General features: G+C 38.1%; 1 protein-coding gene across 10 annotated transcripts in view; it reads right to left on the bottom strand.

Moving 5' to 3' along the window:
- Nucleotides 1–18569, bottom strand: part of LOC100691544 (glutamate receptor-interacting protein 2) — a 245317-nt gene that overhangs the window by 23004 nt on the left and 203744 nt on the right. For all 10 annotated transcript variants that reach the window (XM_025907173.1, XM_025907176.1, XM_019359146.2 and 7 more), the window contains exons 10-17: nucleotides 16363–16518; nucleotides 15742–15894; nucleotides 15463–15649; nucleotides 9746–9891; nucleotides 8351–8431; nucleotides 5398–5461; nucleotides 4309–4454; nucleotides 3245–3389 (exon numbers count right to left, since the gene is read on the bottom strand). In XM_025907173.1, coding sequence (XP_025762958.1) covers nucleotides 3245–3389; nucleotides 4309–4454; nucleotides 5398–5461; nucleotides 8351–8431; nucleotides 9746–9891; nucleotides 15463–15649; nucleotides 15742–15894; nucleotides 16363–16518 — 1078 coding nt within the window. The remainder of the gene's footprint in view (nucleotides 1–3244; nucleotides 3390–4308; nucleotides 4455–5397; nucleotides 5462–8350; nucleotides 8432–9745; nucleotides 9892–15462; nucleotides 15650–15741; nucleotides 15895–16362; nucleotides 16519–18569) is intronic.

Genomic DNA, 18569 nt, shown 5'->3' with positions numbered 1-18569 from the left:
ACTCTCCTATAAAGACCCAAAGCACAGATGTGGGTTGCATCAATTGAAATACCTTAAACACTGCATGGTACCTTGCTCAGTTACTATCATGACCACCCCACTGCACGTCACCGTGGTATTTCCCAAACACTCGTAAAACTGTAGTCTAGGTTTTTGTGGCCAGAAATGGCAGCGGATATCAAGTTTTATGTTGCTTCCTGTTCAATCTGTCAGGTTATTAAATCAAGGTAGGTTTTGTTGACAATTTCTCCAAGTAGATTAAGGTGTGTGTGGTTAGAGGGGCAAGAGCACAGGTGGCAGCCAGTAAGTTTGTCAGTGAAGTATTCACCAGACACAGTGCCCCTACCTGCCTTATAAGCTCGCCATTTGTGACTGAGCCTTTTGAGCATGTCAGCTCCACCCTAGGATCCATGCATTACAGCCTATGACCCTCAGACTAAAACTGTATTATAAGCTTATGTTGGAATTTTATGACAATCAAACTTCATAGAATAAGTTTCTTTCCCAGATCTGCTTTGTACTGCATATAGCTCCTCCTCCTTCATGGATGGATACATAGTGTCATATCCAGAAACTCCTAGAGCCTTCCTGCTGGAAGCCCATGACAAATTTGAACTTTTACAAAGTTTTGTATCCTCTTATGTCTGGCATAAAACTAATACAGCATTTTATAAAAAGAAGATCAAAGTCAAACAAGATGGTGTTAGTGTGATGGTCTGGGGCTGCTTTATTGCTTTAGGACTTGGATGACTTGCCATAATTGATGAAACCATGAATTCCGCACTATTCCAGAAAATCTTGATGGAGAATGTCTAGCCATCAGTTCGTGTCCTAAAGGGCGGCAATGATCCAAAACACACCAGCAAGTCTAGCTCTGGACGGCTCAAATAAATAAATAATTAAATTTAAAAAAAAGAGTTTTAGAGTGGCCTAGTCAGACTTTTAAATCTGACTGAGAATCTTTGACGTGATCTTAAACAAGCCATTCATGGTCAAAAACCCTCCAATGGGGCTGAGTTACAGTAAAATAATTCTGAAGAGTGACTTGAGAGACTCATTGTCAGTTAAACGAAATGCATGAAATCAGTTCTTGCTGCCAAGGGTGGCACAACCAGGTGCAAGGGGCAATTACTTTTTTCACATAAGGTCGGGTAGGTTGGATAGCCTTTTCTTTTAATAAATAATATCATCATTTAAAAACTATTTTGTATTTGTGTAGTATTAAATTGAGTGAAATATGTGCTATAAATATAAATATGCCAAAATCAATTACATTTTTTTAAAAGCACTGTAGATGACTTGTAGAAAGAGGACTGCCAAAAAGTTAAACTTAGTGCTACTTTCAGAAAATCATGTGCCACTAAAAAACAATAATATCTGGAAGAATGCATTAAGTTATAATGGTCCTAGTTTGTGCCTGGCCCCTACGTCCTTTGGTGGTTGAACAAAATTAAATCACTTGACCGAAAAGAAAAAAAGAAAAGGAGAAAAACTGGGTCGGTGTAAGATGTAGCACTGTGGTTATCGTATGTATTCCTGCACTTTTATCTGTGTCAAGCTGCACCAAGTTTATTTGTAGAGTGCTTTTAGCCAACAGGTCTGAGTGCTTTATCGACAACAGTTTAGAATGGGAAATAGAACAATTACATCACAGACTCAGGGAAATGGGGTCACAGTGTGTGTGTATTTGGAAGTGGGAAAGTAGTATGTTGCCTCTGTGGGCGTAGTTTGATGGAATAACACGTGAGCCTGTTATAAAAGCTGAAGGTGCTGTGTGGTGGAGTGGATGTAAGCTGAATTTACCAATGGATGTTTATGACTCAGGGAAAACATTATGTCATCTTTCTCTTAGTCTTGCTTTGGACACTAGCTACCATCTCGTGTTCAGAATATCACATCTGTCATTACTCTGTGTCAAATGGCACTTGCTGGCCATTCAGCTTCTGGTGTAGAATCTGGAAAATGGATGGATGGAAGGAAGGAATATAGGCTTGACAAAAATATCAACACATGAAAATTGGAGATGCACTGATTGTTTGGTTTTTATCTAACTGGCTCGGACCAATGACTGGTGGATCGGCAACTGATATATCCAATTCTGTGTTGATGTGACACAGTTGATATTAACCATTGCAGAAATGTAAATACATGTCACATTGACATATACTTCAACAACAGTAATTGTTCTGCTTGTTAGCAATATGCTGTGCAAACATGCAGTGAGCTTTAATTGTATGTGGCTGCCTTATGCTAACACAGTATCCTGTTATCTGCCAGTGGACATGTGTGTATTTCTGGTTCATGTTTTCTTCTATCTCATCCCTGTGTCTCCTGTGAGAGTCTGTCATGTTCTCTGTGTATGTTTCCTCGGTCATGTCTGTATCTCGGTAATGTCTCGTCTCCATTTACTGTCCCCATGTTCCTCTCCTTGTGTTTCATCCCTCTCGCTCCCTCGTCCTCTGTGTATCTTAGTCGTATCGGGGTCTTTCGTCCCCCTGTTTGTTTATCCCCGTCTCTGTGTCAAGCCCAGGTGTCTTAGTCTATGTCTCTGTGTGCTTCCTGTTATATTTTGACAGTCTCTCGTCCCGTGTTCAGTGTGTTCAGTTTAGCTTCCCTTGTGTTGTTATGTTTATTCATCCCAGCTGTGTTCCCATGTGTTTCCATCGCCCTAATCATCCCCGTCTGTGTACTCTGTGTCAGTTTTCCTTTGTTCCTTGTCAGATTGTCTGTTTAATCTTCTGTGTTCCAGGTTTTATGATTTCCACATTTCTTATTTCCATGTTTCTCTTCTCTTTTTCCAGTTCAGTTAGAGTTTATGGTTTCCTTTGCCTTTGTTTTTGTACCGTTACCAGTCAATAAATTGGCTCGCTTTTGGTTAATTCCCATTTCACGCCTCGTTCTGTCTGCATTTGGGTCATCACCTCAAACTCCAAAAGTCTGCAGCCATGGAGCATGAGTCACCTTTCTTTTGGAGTTGCTTTTTTTGTTAAAATAACTACATTTGGTTAATGTAAAATAAAGCGAGCTTCAATGCTGGTACTGTTGTTTTTTTAGTTACAGAGCGACACAGACATTTAAAACATGATAGACATAGTGAGATATTCAATTCATTTTCATTTCATCAGTTTTTTAGATTTGGATTTATACAAAAATGCTCTATCCAGAAATCTAGGGAATTTCATTTAGAGCTACAAAATGGCAACCTAGAATTCCCAGAAGAGATTTTGTGTGTCTGAGTATGTACCTTTCTGCAAGGCCTCTCTTAGTTAGGCCTGATATAGTGATGGGGTCAAAAGGCTCCTCAGTGCCAGAGATGGTGATACCCAGAGGGCCTCCGTACCGCTTCAGTTCCACTGTGTATATGATGCTGCCTGACGTCTCCTGCTCATCTGATACACACAAACACACATACACGCAGTCACACACACAGAGACACACACACATTAATCTAGTGTTTCAAGTCTGAGGAGTACATTATACCGTCTGATGGATGCTTCTTATCTGATGCACACGCACACAAAACACTTCAGGTCACTAAGTAATACTGGATCACATTACCTGCTCGCTGGAAATGCGCGCACACACAAACACACTTGATTCCAGAAGTAGGTCAAAACGCTTCTTGAGACTACACTGGTAGGCAAGACACAGTTTCCATGGTAACCAGGGAAAAGACTGCCTTGTCATCATATAGCATGCACACATGTTATTTCCTCCTTGTGTGTGTTTGTGCCTGATGACTACAGTCTCATAATTTACCTTCATTACACAGTCCCTAACTTAGTCTGTGTGTGTGTGCGTTTACGTCACATTATATAACTTAAATGTGTTTATGTGTATACATAAATACAAGGTGTAAGCTGTAAGACTGTTAAAGTGTGAATATGTGACCATGCACAAAGGTCCTTAGATGGATTAGAACTCTAGGCTGCTGCTTGTTGTTTCCAGTACCCATAATAGGTCACCGCACAGAAGAACACAATTTTTCTATATAAAATTATACTATATTGTATTAACATGTTGGATTTATGTTGTAATTTATAATACATTCTTTATTGTCTCACATAGGATTTGCCTGTTTCCATTTTCAAATAGCTTCAATAGTGCTTTTATGAAGACCATTTTAGTTGTGTAGGTGTCCGAGAGTTTTGGACAATAGTGCCACCTTGTGGTCAAACCCCATTAGTACAGCTTTCTTTTTTCTGACGGCAACTGAAATAATAAACTAAAGAAAACCTAAAACAATAGCTTAACTCAGGTCAGAGCTCTGTCCCTCAAATATAGAAATAACTATATTCACAAAAGTACCTGAGTTGTCTTCATCTTTACGTATTTTTAATTTGACGAGTTCCTCACACTGCTGGAGGATCTGCTCTGCATCATCTTTGGAACAGTTTTCAAGTCTGATGTTGTCAATAGCCAGCAGCTTATCTCCAGGCTCCAGTGTTCCTGTTCTGGTGGTGAGAGAGTGAAAGAACAGAGAGTGACAAAGTAAAAAGTCAAAGCACTTGAAACTTTTGTAGATATTAATCAAACGCTGAAGTAAAAACACTTATGTTACTAAGTTGAACTCTCAGTGGAATTCTAAAAAAAGGTGTAACTTTATGAGTGTATGATATGACATGTCTTGCTCCTCAATATATTAGTTGGAAAATAAATACAACGCCCATAAACCCACCCAGAAAAAAAAAAACAAACTGTGTTGAGCTGGCTGGTTTTAGTGGTCCTTGCTAAGTCTCCAAAACTCTATATAATTTATATTGTTAGAAAATAGTAGTGCTCACTCTTATTACTTACTTATTAAACAAATTATTAAGCTGCTCATTAACACAAAAATCTGAGCCCATCCACAAGGCAACAACACAGTGCACTTAAGTATATAAATATAGTCAAAATGATCCCTTTAGTATTAAATGGCCATCGTTTAAACATAGCCTGAGTATAAGATCTACTTCTTTATGACTGCAGTGTACCCGTCTTCTGATGTTAGAAGGGTGTTTGATACTATCGTGTTAATATGGACCAAAAACTTTGTCCAGTGTCCAGCACGTTGCTGAATATAGGACACAAAGGATTAAGGCAAGGGGGTCTATGTTAAAGCTCATATCACTGTAATTGTGTATTACTGTGAACAAGAGAAACACACATGACTAGTAAAGTCTGGTGTCCTAGTTCTTAGTGTGCAATTTACTCTAAGATTAAAAACAAAACAAAATTGCCCAGAAGGTGATACATTGTAACAAGTGTCATAAAACACAATTAAAAAGTGAACTATAATATGGATATAAATTCAAAAACAAAAAACAAAACAAAAAAACCCAGAACAAAATGAAATTGAAAAGAAATTTTTACATGCAGTCCTTACAAAGGAATATAACACTAGTCCCTATAAAATACCTGTGAGCCATGCTTCCCTTCTTGATGTCAGAAATGATAAGAGGCTCTCCTGGCTTCTTACTGGCTGTTAAGGTAGATGAAACCATAATAAGATTTAGCAGGAACAGCAGCAACAACATCAAAATATAACATGTCAGTCAACAAATAAAAATAAAAACAACAACAATAATAATAATAATAATAATAATAATAATAATAATAACAACAATAATCAGTTCAATATAAATAGTAACATTAAGGTTGTATATTCATCCATCCATCCTCTAATATCACCTCAGGACAAAGTGCCTGCATGCAGATTTGTGTCAATAGCCAACATTTTGGGTTCCCTGCTCTCTGAGGGTAAGCCCAGCTAGCTGTGAATATTTTCTGTTCAGAAGGTGGCACCATTGCACCATTCTCTTGTCTCAAATGCGGCCAAGGAACAACGTGCTTTATACCATTTTATATACACCATACATCAGAATTGTGACATTATAACTTAATTTGAGGTTATTATCATTAGTCATTTAGATGGTGACAACTATAACACATCGCTACAATGTCACTGAAGAACAAGGGAGTAATTAAATTTAAAAAATCCTGCGTTTCAGGGCTGAAAATGACCAGAGGTAAGACAATTGGTTTGATTTGGACATTTGATATACATGATAGCTCTAACATCCTGTCTCTTTAGCCAGGAAAGTTGAAATAAGGACAAAAATATTTTTATGCGCTTAGACTCTCTATAGTTACACCATAGTATACTCTCAGTTATCCTGTAGGACTGGTTTGCAGAAATAATTTGAGAGAGCTACACTGTTTCTGCAGTGCTTATGTCTTCAGCTATTTTCCTTACACGATATATATACAGCACTTTTAAATGCAAATGTGTGGCAGGGATATGAAATGTTGCTTGGTATCAGCAAACATCAGAGACAGGCATAGTAGGCATGTGCAGATACACACAAGGTGCACACAAGGTTTTTAGCATTGATGTCTAATGTAAGAAGGCATAGAGAGAAAATAAGAGAGACTAAAAGAAAATGAGTACATTCACAGTTGCATCTCCTTCAGTATCCCCCCCCCACCCCCCCCACCCCCACCCCACGCCAATCATGTTGAGTGGACAAAGGGGGCATGTGGATCTGGCAATGCCAAAAAGATACACAAAAGCAGGTTTTCTCTGAGGATTTGATGACAGCATTTTTACAGGCAGTCAAGACAATCTTTAGGAGCCAGATATCACACCTCGATTTAGTATTGACTCCAAGATACAGACAATGATTTACATTAACATTAAAAAATATATAACATATTAAGTTAAGGCCCAAAATCCTAGACATAAAAATTGCATATTTTCTTTAAATAAATTCAACATAGTGGACAAGAAAAAAAATAGGCATTGCCTGCTTGTTTTCTTCCACACAACCTCCAGCAAAATTGCTGGGGCCCAGCCGTCTTCAATTATCTTCTCTTTAAATATTTAAAAATGTGTCAGGTTCAGTAGTTCTCCTGTCACTGAGCTAATGCTACTTAAAATAAGCGTGGAACACTACAATATACCCACATTCAAGGCTAGGTATAATTAAACACTGAATGTAGGTCATTCCCAGTGAAGAGTGAAGACTGTGCTATAAAGCTTTACAGATACAGTTAGCGTGTGATGAATTACTTTCTCAATAACCACTTTTGACTGGCAGAATAATTCCAAGTCTGCAGGGTAAACGCTCAAGTGTGTGCTTTTATTTTTGATTACAAATATTTATTGCAACATTATACTGTATACACCACATGACCACTGATCATTGCACCCATGTGTTCTTTTTGAACATCAATTTTGGAAAGGCTCTATGGATTCTGCAACATAACTTTACTCCTATTTATTTAACACACAGTGAGGTTGACCATTGATGTTAGCGGGTAGCGCTCAGCTCATAGCCAGTATTTTTGTTCATCTCATAGCATATTTAATGATGCTGAGAAATGTATTTCACAAAAACTAGAAAAATTAACCCTGACCTTGTGCACTCGAATTCAAACTAACATCAACTTACGAACTGCTGCCACAAAGTTTAGCTTCAATTTCTTTTCTTTATTGCAGCGGCACTAGGCTAATCAGTAATTCAGATGTCCTTTTACAGTTCCCTGCAGGGGATTCCCAGACGCTCCAGGTCAGATGAGATATATAATTTCTCCAGTGAGTTCTGGGTCTACACTTGGATCTCCTCCAAGCCTGGAGAATCTCTAAAGGAAGGTGCCCAGGAGGCATCCTTATTAAATCCCCGAACTACCTCAGAGGACATCTTTTGATGAAAAGGAGAACTAGTTCTACTGCGAGCCCCCTTAAAATTTTGGAACCTGTCCCCTAATGCAGGGCTATATATTAGGCTGTGAACATAGACAAACAACAGGTGAGCAGTCATTCATGCTATTCTGCTTTGAAGTCCATCTAATAATTGCATGCATAGTTATTGCATAGCAGTGTGGTGTCTGAACCCAACAGATCTATGGAGAAAACTGATTTTGATCACTTAGGATCTCTTTCTTTTGGTCACCACTTAAAGCTCATGATCATAGAAGTTGGAAGATACAGGAGATGGAATCCAAAGTATACCTTTTCCTCTCAACTGTCTCTTCTCCACAATGCCACCATTGAGGTGAAGTTCAAAGGTTAGTCAAAAAACATCACTGTAGAGATTTTGTGTAGATTTTCCTCAGTTGAAACTAAGTGACTTAGCTCTAACTGAAAAAATGCTGGACACACAGCGTGATGCCAGTGGCACCAGAAAGACAAACAATATCTATAGCATTTAATAAACATTGTTGGAATTTATAGCTTAGCTTCTCTGCAGACTTTGTTATCATAAAAAATGCATGTGGGTGGTCGAATGAATTTTAAACATTCTGCCAGCAGCTGTTCAAAACAAAAAGTGGATCACATGAAAAATGTTTCAAGTGTGTGTGTTCCTACCACTGATGGTGAGCCCCAGTTCCACTCCTCTTTTCTTCGGCAGTTTGACATGGAAAGTACCACTGCTTGGCACCACTGATTCTGCAACAGAAACACAGACACTTAAGCATAACCAGAGAAACAAGTAATGTAAAAAGAAACAGATAATAACTCTTCTACACGGCAAACGGGGACTGTAAATCCTCATTGTTTGCCTACAGGAGTAAATACTAATTCTACCAGTAAAACACCTTTAAAACTGTAAGCACAGCAACCACGTAAGGCTGTCTGACTCCTTACTTGGATCTGTTTCTTACTTTAGAGTTTGTTTCACTCACCAAGAAAAGGTAATTTAATTTCCTGAACAGCTTGTGCATGAAAGCAGACAACAAAACAGATCTACTCAAAATAGTTAAAAAGGAAAACAAACTAACAATCAAGCAAACATAAACCAATATAAATATAACACTTGGTGAATACGTACCACCCAAATTTAGGGTTATTATCAGTAGATCTAATAAATCTATTCTTTTTAATTTATAGAGTTAGTTATGAGCATCCTTTACTTCGAAATTATCTGCTGGTCATATAACTCAATGAGTGAAAAAGCTACTATTAATATCTGCAGAAACCTCAATCAAACACTTAAATTGTTTGAAAATTCCCAGTGACTACCTAAACTGCACAGTACTTCATTTTTTCACAAGGACTTTTTACACTTACAGGTGTAAAAGTAGATGCCTGGATGTATAATTCCATTATACTACACATTTATTTTTTACCAAGTCTTTGAATGATTATTATGAACAACAACAAAAAAACCAAAAAACCAAAAATGACTTTTTGAATAATTATATCAAAGTTAAAAACAAAAGCAGGTCATTCAGCCTTCACTTATTAGAATGATTAAATTATAGTACTGAACAGATTCCCTTCAAAACAAGGACTACACTGTATTTATTTAATGTAATTTGATTCTTAAAAAATAATCTTGGATTGATTTAATCCTAATCCGAGTTTAACATTTTCCAAAATGGAATCTGTTGAGACTTTTCTTCTACAGAGAAATCAGAAATAAAGACCCTGAATGAACTCAGAGTACTTTCCACAGGGGTTGACAGCATGTCAATGGTGCCATGCTCTGCAGTGAAGAGCTGTATTTATTCTGTCTAATCCTGCCTTTGCTAACACAAAAGCTCGCAGCACAGGAATCTCACCAGTATATCCAGTCTGTGAAAATGAGATTATATGTGCTTTTTAAACAAAGGTATGTTTTAAATGGGAGCTATTAACGAACACAAAGGTGTCTTTCTATTCTGTGAAAACGTTTTTCAGGCTTCACAAATTAGCAAGGAATATGTATGGTGCATGTATGACACGGTATAAGGTATAAAACCTTTTGCTAAGTTTACAAACCTGCTACATCAAACTCTATTTCCAGTGTGACCTTATTGGTCAATGCAGCATCTCGGAGGAGCTGATTGGCTTCCTCGAGTGTTCCGTCTTCTGTGGGGATTCCATTGATCGACAGAAGACGGTCTCCTACCTGCAGCAGGCCACACCTACGAGAAAATCAAGATGCTTTAGTGACTGAAAAAGCAATGCTTCCATGCTTGACAGGTTGAAGAGAAAAAAGTGGAAAAAACAAAACAAAAACTCTACAGCCCTCATTTTATTTTACCAGTGCAGCAAAGTGTGTAATAGTTTCTCCCTTATCTACAACTTCCAGTAAGGTTTTTGTTTTATTTTTTTCAGTTTTCTGTGATGCTCTCAGGATGTAAAAAAAACCTCTTACAAAACTGCAGAAAGACTAAAAAGCAACAAATAAACAACACATTTTCTCTTTGATTTGTCATTCACGTGCACATGCATTGTGCTGAGAAAGCTGGTAGTATTAACTAATAACCAGTGTGAATTTGAATGAGGTTTTCTTGCTTTTAAAACAAAACTCATAAATTCTGGTTTCACACTGAAGGGATTTAAAGTACACTGTGGACTGTTGGATTAGATATGAAGAAGTAATCCACAGAGTACTCTGACAGAAACTTTGCAAAGACACAAACAATGGTAACAAAAAATCTATCTCACCTACAAGAGGGCTAAATGTATGTAGTGATTTTCATGGGATAAAGCTCAGAATTAGGGTTGGGGTTAATATAATGATTAATATAAACATAAATGTAAAAGTAAAGATTTAAAATTTCTGGTCCTGTTCCTGTATATATCACAAGAAAAGGATACATACAAGCATGTAGTACGACTCTACATATAATTAATTTCCCTGTGTTTCATATCGATGTATCATCAACAATGAGATTAAAAACAAAGTATATGTTTTCATAAGGCAAGACACCTTTTCTTGATAGCCTGTAATCACTATTAGGACTGACATCTTACTGGGTTTTAAAAGGAAGAGAAGTTTTTTCAATGGAGAGGAAACCTACTGGAGTGGTTTCAACTAAACTTAAGTTCTCCAGTTTTTTTGTTTACGAGGACGATCCACTGGAGCGTGAGACAAAGGTTTCAAGAACTTTCCAAACATCAGCTCACTCAGGCAGTACACCACACTCAGCATTATGTTCACACAAGCTGTCAGATCCTGCTGCCTGAAATAAAGCCTGTTTGTCTCGCTATTGTCTGTGCCTGTTTAATATGATTACCTCCAGGGTCAAACTGGTCCCAAGGGGAGAATAAAAATTCAAGCATTTATGTTTGCTAACTGTCAGTAGCTGCCCTATCTGGATCTCTCCCCCCCCCCTTCGTTTTACAGACAGATGACAGGAGAGTAAGCTTATGACTCCCCACTGTGTTAAATTTCACATTATTTTTAGATACTGTGGCTTTTATGCTGCTGTTTAGCTATTATTTCCAAAATACACCAACCCTGGCTGCTCATTAAATAGATGACTGTTGGAATTAAATCAAAGCACATTACCTGTGACTATTAAATTCAGGAATCATGTGCCTTTTCTGTTGATATATTATCCTGTGATATTATTAATATTCCACTGTTTTTTCAGAATTAAAGCAATTCCAGCTTTCTTGCTTTTCAAGGATCTGGAAGGAAAAACTTGATGAGAAGATCCCTGTCTGTGAGTCAGAACCGTGCAGCAGAAAACAGCAGTGGGGTTTCAGTGGGTTTCCTGAAACACAGCGAAGTAAACCTATAATACTCCAGCCTAACAGAATAAGATAGCTCATGCAGTGAGCTTCAGAAGCAGTTAAAAACAAATGCAATGTGTGGCTATGAAAAGCAAAGGAAGGCAAATATTTGAGTAGCTTAAACGTGTGACTTTGAAACACAAAACTGGCTATACATCTAAACAATAGCAATATTGAGTGTTCTGGGTAACTTTTGTTAACAAAAATCCAAAAGCTGCTAGTATATTTTATGGATTAAGGGTGAAACGTCAACTCTTAGAATTGGCCCACTGTCATGTTCCTTTTTGCAATGAAATTATTACAACAGTTATCCACTTCTGCACCAAGGTGACATCTGACAGAAGAAAATGAAGATGAGATGTTTTTGTCTCAGTTTAATTCGGCCTCACTGTAATGTAGTTGGTGCCCTATAGATTTGCAGGCCATCTAGGTTTTCCTTTTATGTGACACAGATGCACAAATGAGGCACTGTATCTTCCATTAAGCCACGAGTGGGTGACTTGTATTAATATACAGCCAGACATCTTCATTATGATTTACCGAGGATAAAATGGTCTGCCATAGCTCTCATTCCTGTCGTTCTTTCTCCTCCATTTCCCGTTAATTGTTCAAGAAGCCCAAGTCCTTTCTTCGCTTTCGTTGTCTCATTTTTTCATCCTGTTTGGTGCAGCCCTATGACTGCCTCACTGTTGTATTACTTTACACTAATAATTTAATTTTCATCTTCTAACCTTAACTGAAGCCAAATGATAAAAGTTACTTTAACAACGACTAGTCATATTTATAATCCCAGGCAAACTTACATCATCAGAACTGTAAATGTGCAGAACTAAACAAGTTAAAGTGGGATTAAGATACAAACAGTTGTTTTGTCAGACTCATGCTGCTTCTAAATTTGGCAACAATATCAAGTTTCAATTATTACAGTGAACATCCACCTTCAAACTGCTGTTTGATAACTGACCCATTTTTGTGTGGCTGTCTGTGTAACATTTACTTTACTGTGTTTTTTTCTGTTTTTAGTGGTCTCTGTTTGCTCATCACTATGCAATCTTCCATTGTAATAGTTCACTGTGCACTTGAAATTTGAAAGTAAGACAAAAATTAGAGTATTTTTATTATATATTAAAAACATATAAAATACACTCCACCTTACATACATCTGTATGTATGGAGTTCTCATGGTGGTTTGTGGAGTACACAGGCAGATAAAGTGGCTCACTGCTGTATTAACATTACTCTCTATGCCATTATCATTTTGGGGGAAAAGGGCCAAATAAGGCAAGAAATTACTGGAGCATAAGTAGGTTTGTGCTTTTTGAATCTTTTATCAATAGTCAGATTTTTTTTGCCCCCTTCCTTTTTCAAAAATAAAATAAACAAATGTAGAAACCTTTAGTGCTACAATATACACATTTTAAATTATGGTAAATGGTCTACCATTTACAAAACAAATCTTCCAGCATTAGCAGCACCAAAGGAAAATAATTACAGGTTAAAACCTTAAAAAGAGCTCCACAGACCACTGCTGCACAAATTGTATAGTTTTAAAGGCTATAAGTTGTGGATAAGTGTAATTCGGGGTGGTGTAAAGGGGGTTATTTGGATTCACACTGCCAAGCGGAAAGAAAGGTATTTATCGATTCCTCCAGAGTGGGCAAAGGGAAGCTAGCTAATTAGTGTTGTTAGTGTGGGCGCTAATGGAGTAGGGAGTGTGGCCTCAGGGTGCCGAAACACACCCAGCACTTACAGAAGCTGTTAATATGATGGAAACATCAACATCAATCAGTGGACACGGACATAAGCACAGCATCATGATGCAGACACGACTGAGAATTCATACAGAGACTTAAATGAAGTTGTGAACAAATTACTGAGAAACAGCAAACACAAGCTGTGGGCACGGACACACTTGCATGTCAGTATTCACAAAAAAACTCTACCTACACTCATGCACAGAAATTCTTCCAAACATTTAAACACCCACACATAATACAGAGCCAAGAAGAGCTGTTAATACACCAAAACATCAGTCTAACACACCCACCCACACTAACACTGACATTCAAATACACACAGGGAAGCTAAGTAAAGCTCTGTTAATGCAGCATTAAAGTCAGCATTTGTCCTCAAACGAACAGAAAGCCATTCGTACAGTTGTTGTACAACTCTAGAGAAATTACACAAATACAGTGAACATCCTGTTACTGAGTTTTTAAATTACACATCTATATTTTACTACACTGTAAACGTGAGGAAAGGTCAGATTTGTCCGTGTGTATTTCATAGGAAATAGTGACAGAGTTCAAAGGGTACTTTGACATTGCCACCAATGTTTCTACCATATTTGCTCCAGTTTCCACAGAGACAAGCAACAGTTAGTCTTTGAAATATCATGTGGAAATCTCAAAGCAGTATAGGAGTGATAATATATGGTGCATATAAGTCACATAGTTAATGAATACACATCTAAATTATACTATATTTGCACATTTTGCATCTTGCACATGTCTTCGTCCTGTCTCGTCTACAATATCCGGACAATAACTTGAACCTGGTATTCAATACCTACCCGACAATCCACTTTGTATTGTCTCTGTCCTGTCTTTATTTATCGTACATTTAGTATTGTATAGTTATCATTATAGTATTGTATAGTTAGTAATTAGTGCCTTTTTATCCCTTAATTTTCCCTTAATTTTACAGAAATTTAGCATGTTATTTACTTGTAAATCCTAGTTTTATATCGCTTGGAGATATATCTTTTATACACTTATAAATGCACCATGGGGGGCTTGGGGTGAAACAGCATTTCGGTACCTGTATACTGTGTATACTGTGTATTGACAATAAAGCTTGAATCTAAAATAGTCATAATAAGGTAAGAGGGTGTGTTGAAGGGTGGTGCCTTGAAATAGACACGACATCTGAAATAGGGTGGCGTGGTGATACAGTGCTTAGCACTGTCACCTCACAGCAAGAAGGTTCCCAGTAGGGCTCTTTCTGTGTAGATTTTGCATGCTCTCCCTGGGGCTGTGTGGGTTTCTTCTGGCTACTCTGGTTTCTTTCCACAGTCTAAAGACATGCAATTTGGTTAACTTGTAATTTTAAATTGCCCACGGGTGTGAGGTACGGTGCTTGAAGTTGATGGAATAAAAGGAATGTCTGTATGTATGGTTAAAGTGTGACTTGTAATTAGAAGCACTGAGGAATCACTAAGACTAAGAAAGCACAATATAAATTCAAGTACTTGCATAGTCCAACTACTGCTGTATTTTCAGATCTCAGACATAACTGTGCTTATGGCATATTTATATTTACTGTAGGGTCACTTTTACTCAAATTCACAAGATGAGACAATGTGAGATGTTATAGTTTTTTTCACACACAGGATTGTTGCTTAAAGGAATGAATTATTTGAAGAGTCCTCTTTCCACCATGTTTGTATATACTGTGTGTCATGCCTCTTATAGACAATGAGGTTGAAAACACTTGTACAAAGGATACACCTGTGCACCTTCTATATATCCCTTCTGACAAGCCACTTCTGTCCTCTCTTTTCCAGATGCATTTTGGAATTGAAACATCCTTCAGTGTAGCATACTAAAATTGATTTTCGGGTCAATGATAAGACAGAGAATGGAAGTGACTCAGAGGCACAAATTAGCGACACAAGAAAAGCCTGTGACTATATATCCACAAAAGACTGACTAAAGACACAGACACAGGTGGAAACATGGCCAGCTGGGAACACTTCACCAGAAATGAAAACAATGACGGTGGGGCAGTGAATCACAAAGGAGGGGAACAAAAACAAGACTTTTGACGTTGTAGTGCCAAAATAAAAAAAAAAAAAGTCAGACTAAATTTGATATTGTAGTGAAAAAGCTACAGATGACAGTTATTGTAGTTTAGATTTAATTTATGCTACAAACGTGCCTCTGTATGACTGGGTCAACATGCACGCTCACCTCTCTGCAGAGCTGTCAGGCTCTATGAATCGAATAAGTGGTGGTGCTGACAGCGTTTCGGTGGCAAATATTCCTCCCTGTAGTTGTACACCAAAGCCGTTCAGTGGGTCACCTGTTAAGACAACCTCACTGGTCTCTACATGAACCACCTGACCACCTGGACCCACCGAACTGGAGGCCAGGGACACTAAAAACACACAGACACATAGATTACAGTTAGTTTCATCCCTTCTGGGAAATTAGATCCATCATGCAGAGACACAGGGAGATGGAACCTACAGGAGCTCTTATGCTCTTTCTTTCTCTGCCGTCGTTTGAGCAGTGAATTACGGGGACTCATGGGAACAGTGGGCCTGGGTAACGTGCTCGAGCTCTGGCTGCTGGGCCCAGAAGTGGTTGTAGAGGCAGGAGAGAAACTGGCTGATACAAGAGCTGCAAAAAAAGAGTGAGGGGAAAAAAAAGTTTATTTTCAATATTGCAATACATGAACAATAACTTGGACTTTTAAGAATGAAATTAAAAGACCAAAGAAGTAGATGCTAATACATCTCTTTCACAAAGAGTCAGAAAGCACATGATAAATACCGCAAACATGGACATGTCAGGTAAAATTTTATTTCTTGTTTGGTGCTTTATTTTCACAGCATGGCGGCTGAGTAGTTAGCACTGTTGTCTCACAGCTGTAAGGTACTGGGTTTACATATACATTCTACTGGGCAGCATACATTTGATTTCTCATTTACCCTTTCACAGACATTGCCTGCCATCATCAACAAGCCAAGTACCATTTGGCAATGTACGGACCAAACTCCTAATGCATACAGCTAAAATTTAGACTTTTACTAAAAATTTATGGCTATACTTATGTAGTACCAAGTTGTGTTGTTTTTGTGTTCTTACACTTGCAGTAGTCAAGGTTGTTGATTGTGTTGTTGTTAGAGGTGGTCCACGATTTATTGAGGGTGGAACTTGTGTTGCAGAGAGTGGAGTTTGGAGGGGGACAGTAATTAACACAGGGGTCCCAGGAGTGGGGATGGTCCGACTTCTGAACCTTGACTGCAAAACACATGCAATGAAACATGAGCATTGAACTTTAATACTTCTAAAATCAATGGCTAGGTGTAGGCTAAACCAACTCTTACATAATTTTAACCTTAATAAAATTCAAATGTCTGAACCTAAATTAAAAGTTCCTAGATTTTGTGTACATGTAGCATTGCTCTTCCTATGCTATCAGCCCACTAAATGGCTTCTATCAGGCTAAATCATTGTCACAGATATAGGTAGGAGGCACCCTACCATGTCTGCTATTTGCCAAGAAGGTGAGTTATCATCCATTCTGATCACTGATAAGGAGAAATTGATGCAGATGTTACCTAATTGCAATTTATAAAATTGTTAGTTAGAGATTTGGACATAATAACTCATCTATAACCTATATAATAGGTATATCTCTCTTTATGGCAGTCTTCCTGTTATGTGTGTAGCTTGTCTTGCCCTGTGTCTCATCCAAATATGATCACACAGAGCACACATCCCATGAACTTCATGTAATTTTGATTGCCATGGGCTGTCACAGACAGTATCTGTATATTTTTCATATTAAAACCATTCTAACTGCTTGCTGTTTAGCTAGTTAGCTGCGCATTATCTACTTTTTCTGAATGGATTGAATCTTTTAGGTTGATACTGATTGATGTGTCGTTAGACCTCAGTGTTTTCTTCACAGAGATCTTGTAACTCTCACCTCACCTTGCCGCTCACCCTGGACCAATTTGCTTTGACCCTACCAGGGGCAAAACGACCCTACATCATAGCCACTCGGGTCACCACTGCACATAGTAGTTCAAATGTCACCAGCAAATTTTCTCACTATCCACTTAAACCCTATATATGTTTGTCTGTGAAAATCCCAGGTGATCTGTAGTTTCTGAAATACTAGGAGCAGGCACCGTTTGGCACTGACAACTATGTCATATTCACAATCACTTAAATCACCTTTCTGTCACATTCTGAAGCCTGCTTTGAACTTCAGCAGGTTGTCTTGGCTACGTCTATATCCCTCAAAGCATTCAGTTGCTGTTTGGTTGATTAGATATTTGCGTTAATAAGCACTTCAACAGATGTACCCAGCAAAGTGGGCTGTGAGTATTTAAGGCAGTGATCACATTACTGTTCAGCTTGATTCATTCATTTATCAGTTAATCTCTACAACAAATTTCATCTGAACTGTGATTAAAAGAGATATAAAACTTTTCGGGTTATTAACACGCACATGCCAACCAATCAGGTGAACATATTTCCAAAAATACCTATTATATAAGAGAAAATATAATTCAATACCTTACTGTATTGCATTTAATCCAAACTAATTTCATTGTCACTTAATTAGGTCCATGAAAAAGTGGCTCTAAGCTACATTCAGCTGCTCCCTTTGTCACAAGTGGTGACCACAACAGGTGGCTCCACATGTTTGATTTGGCAGAATCAGATGCCAGATGCCCTTCCTGTCGCAGCCACAAAGACAAGTTGTGTCGGGAAGAGAATCAGTGACTATTTGCTTGTCAAGTGAATGGGTTACCCATTACACTATGGAGAAAGAAAAAAAATGAGTTGACTGTGTTATCTGCTAAAAATGTGCATTTCTTCAGTTTTGGGGGAAAAACTCTTTTGAGGAAACTCCCACTGAGAACTTAATGATACAATCGCGGCTGACAACCTGACAATCTACACAGCTTTGTGTGTAATTCCCCTTTACGCTCGTGTATCTAAACTCTGAAGTTTATCCGAAGCTACTCTGTGCTGCCACAGCCATCCAGCTGAGCTTTTGTTTCCTCGACGTGTGAGGCCTCTTATCTAAACTACTCTGATGGCAGGACGTGTGAGGAGCGGAAGTGTTGGGCAACCTCGGGGTGAGATCCGTGAAATGAGGAAACATTTTTTCATCTAATCCTCCTTGGGTAAAAATGAAGTCATTATGTCCAGTGAAACACACCGGAGAAACGGGCCTCCTGACAAGGAACGGCAGCAGTAACACACACTGTAAATGCCCACAGACAGCAGACACATAACAAAGCCACTTTGAATTCACACTTATGCTCATTTAC

Source organism: Oreochromis niloticus, linkage group LG5 (genome assembly GCF_001858045.2).
Source record: "Oreochromis niloticus isolate F11D_XX linkage group LG5, O_niloticus_UMD_NMBU, whole genome shotgun sequence".
Classification (NCBI taxonomy): Eukaryota; Metazoa; Chordata; class Actinopteri; order Cichliformes; family Cichlidae; genus Oreochromis; species Oreochromis niloticus.
This window is presented reverse-complemented; position numbering and strand designations above follow the sequence as displayed.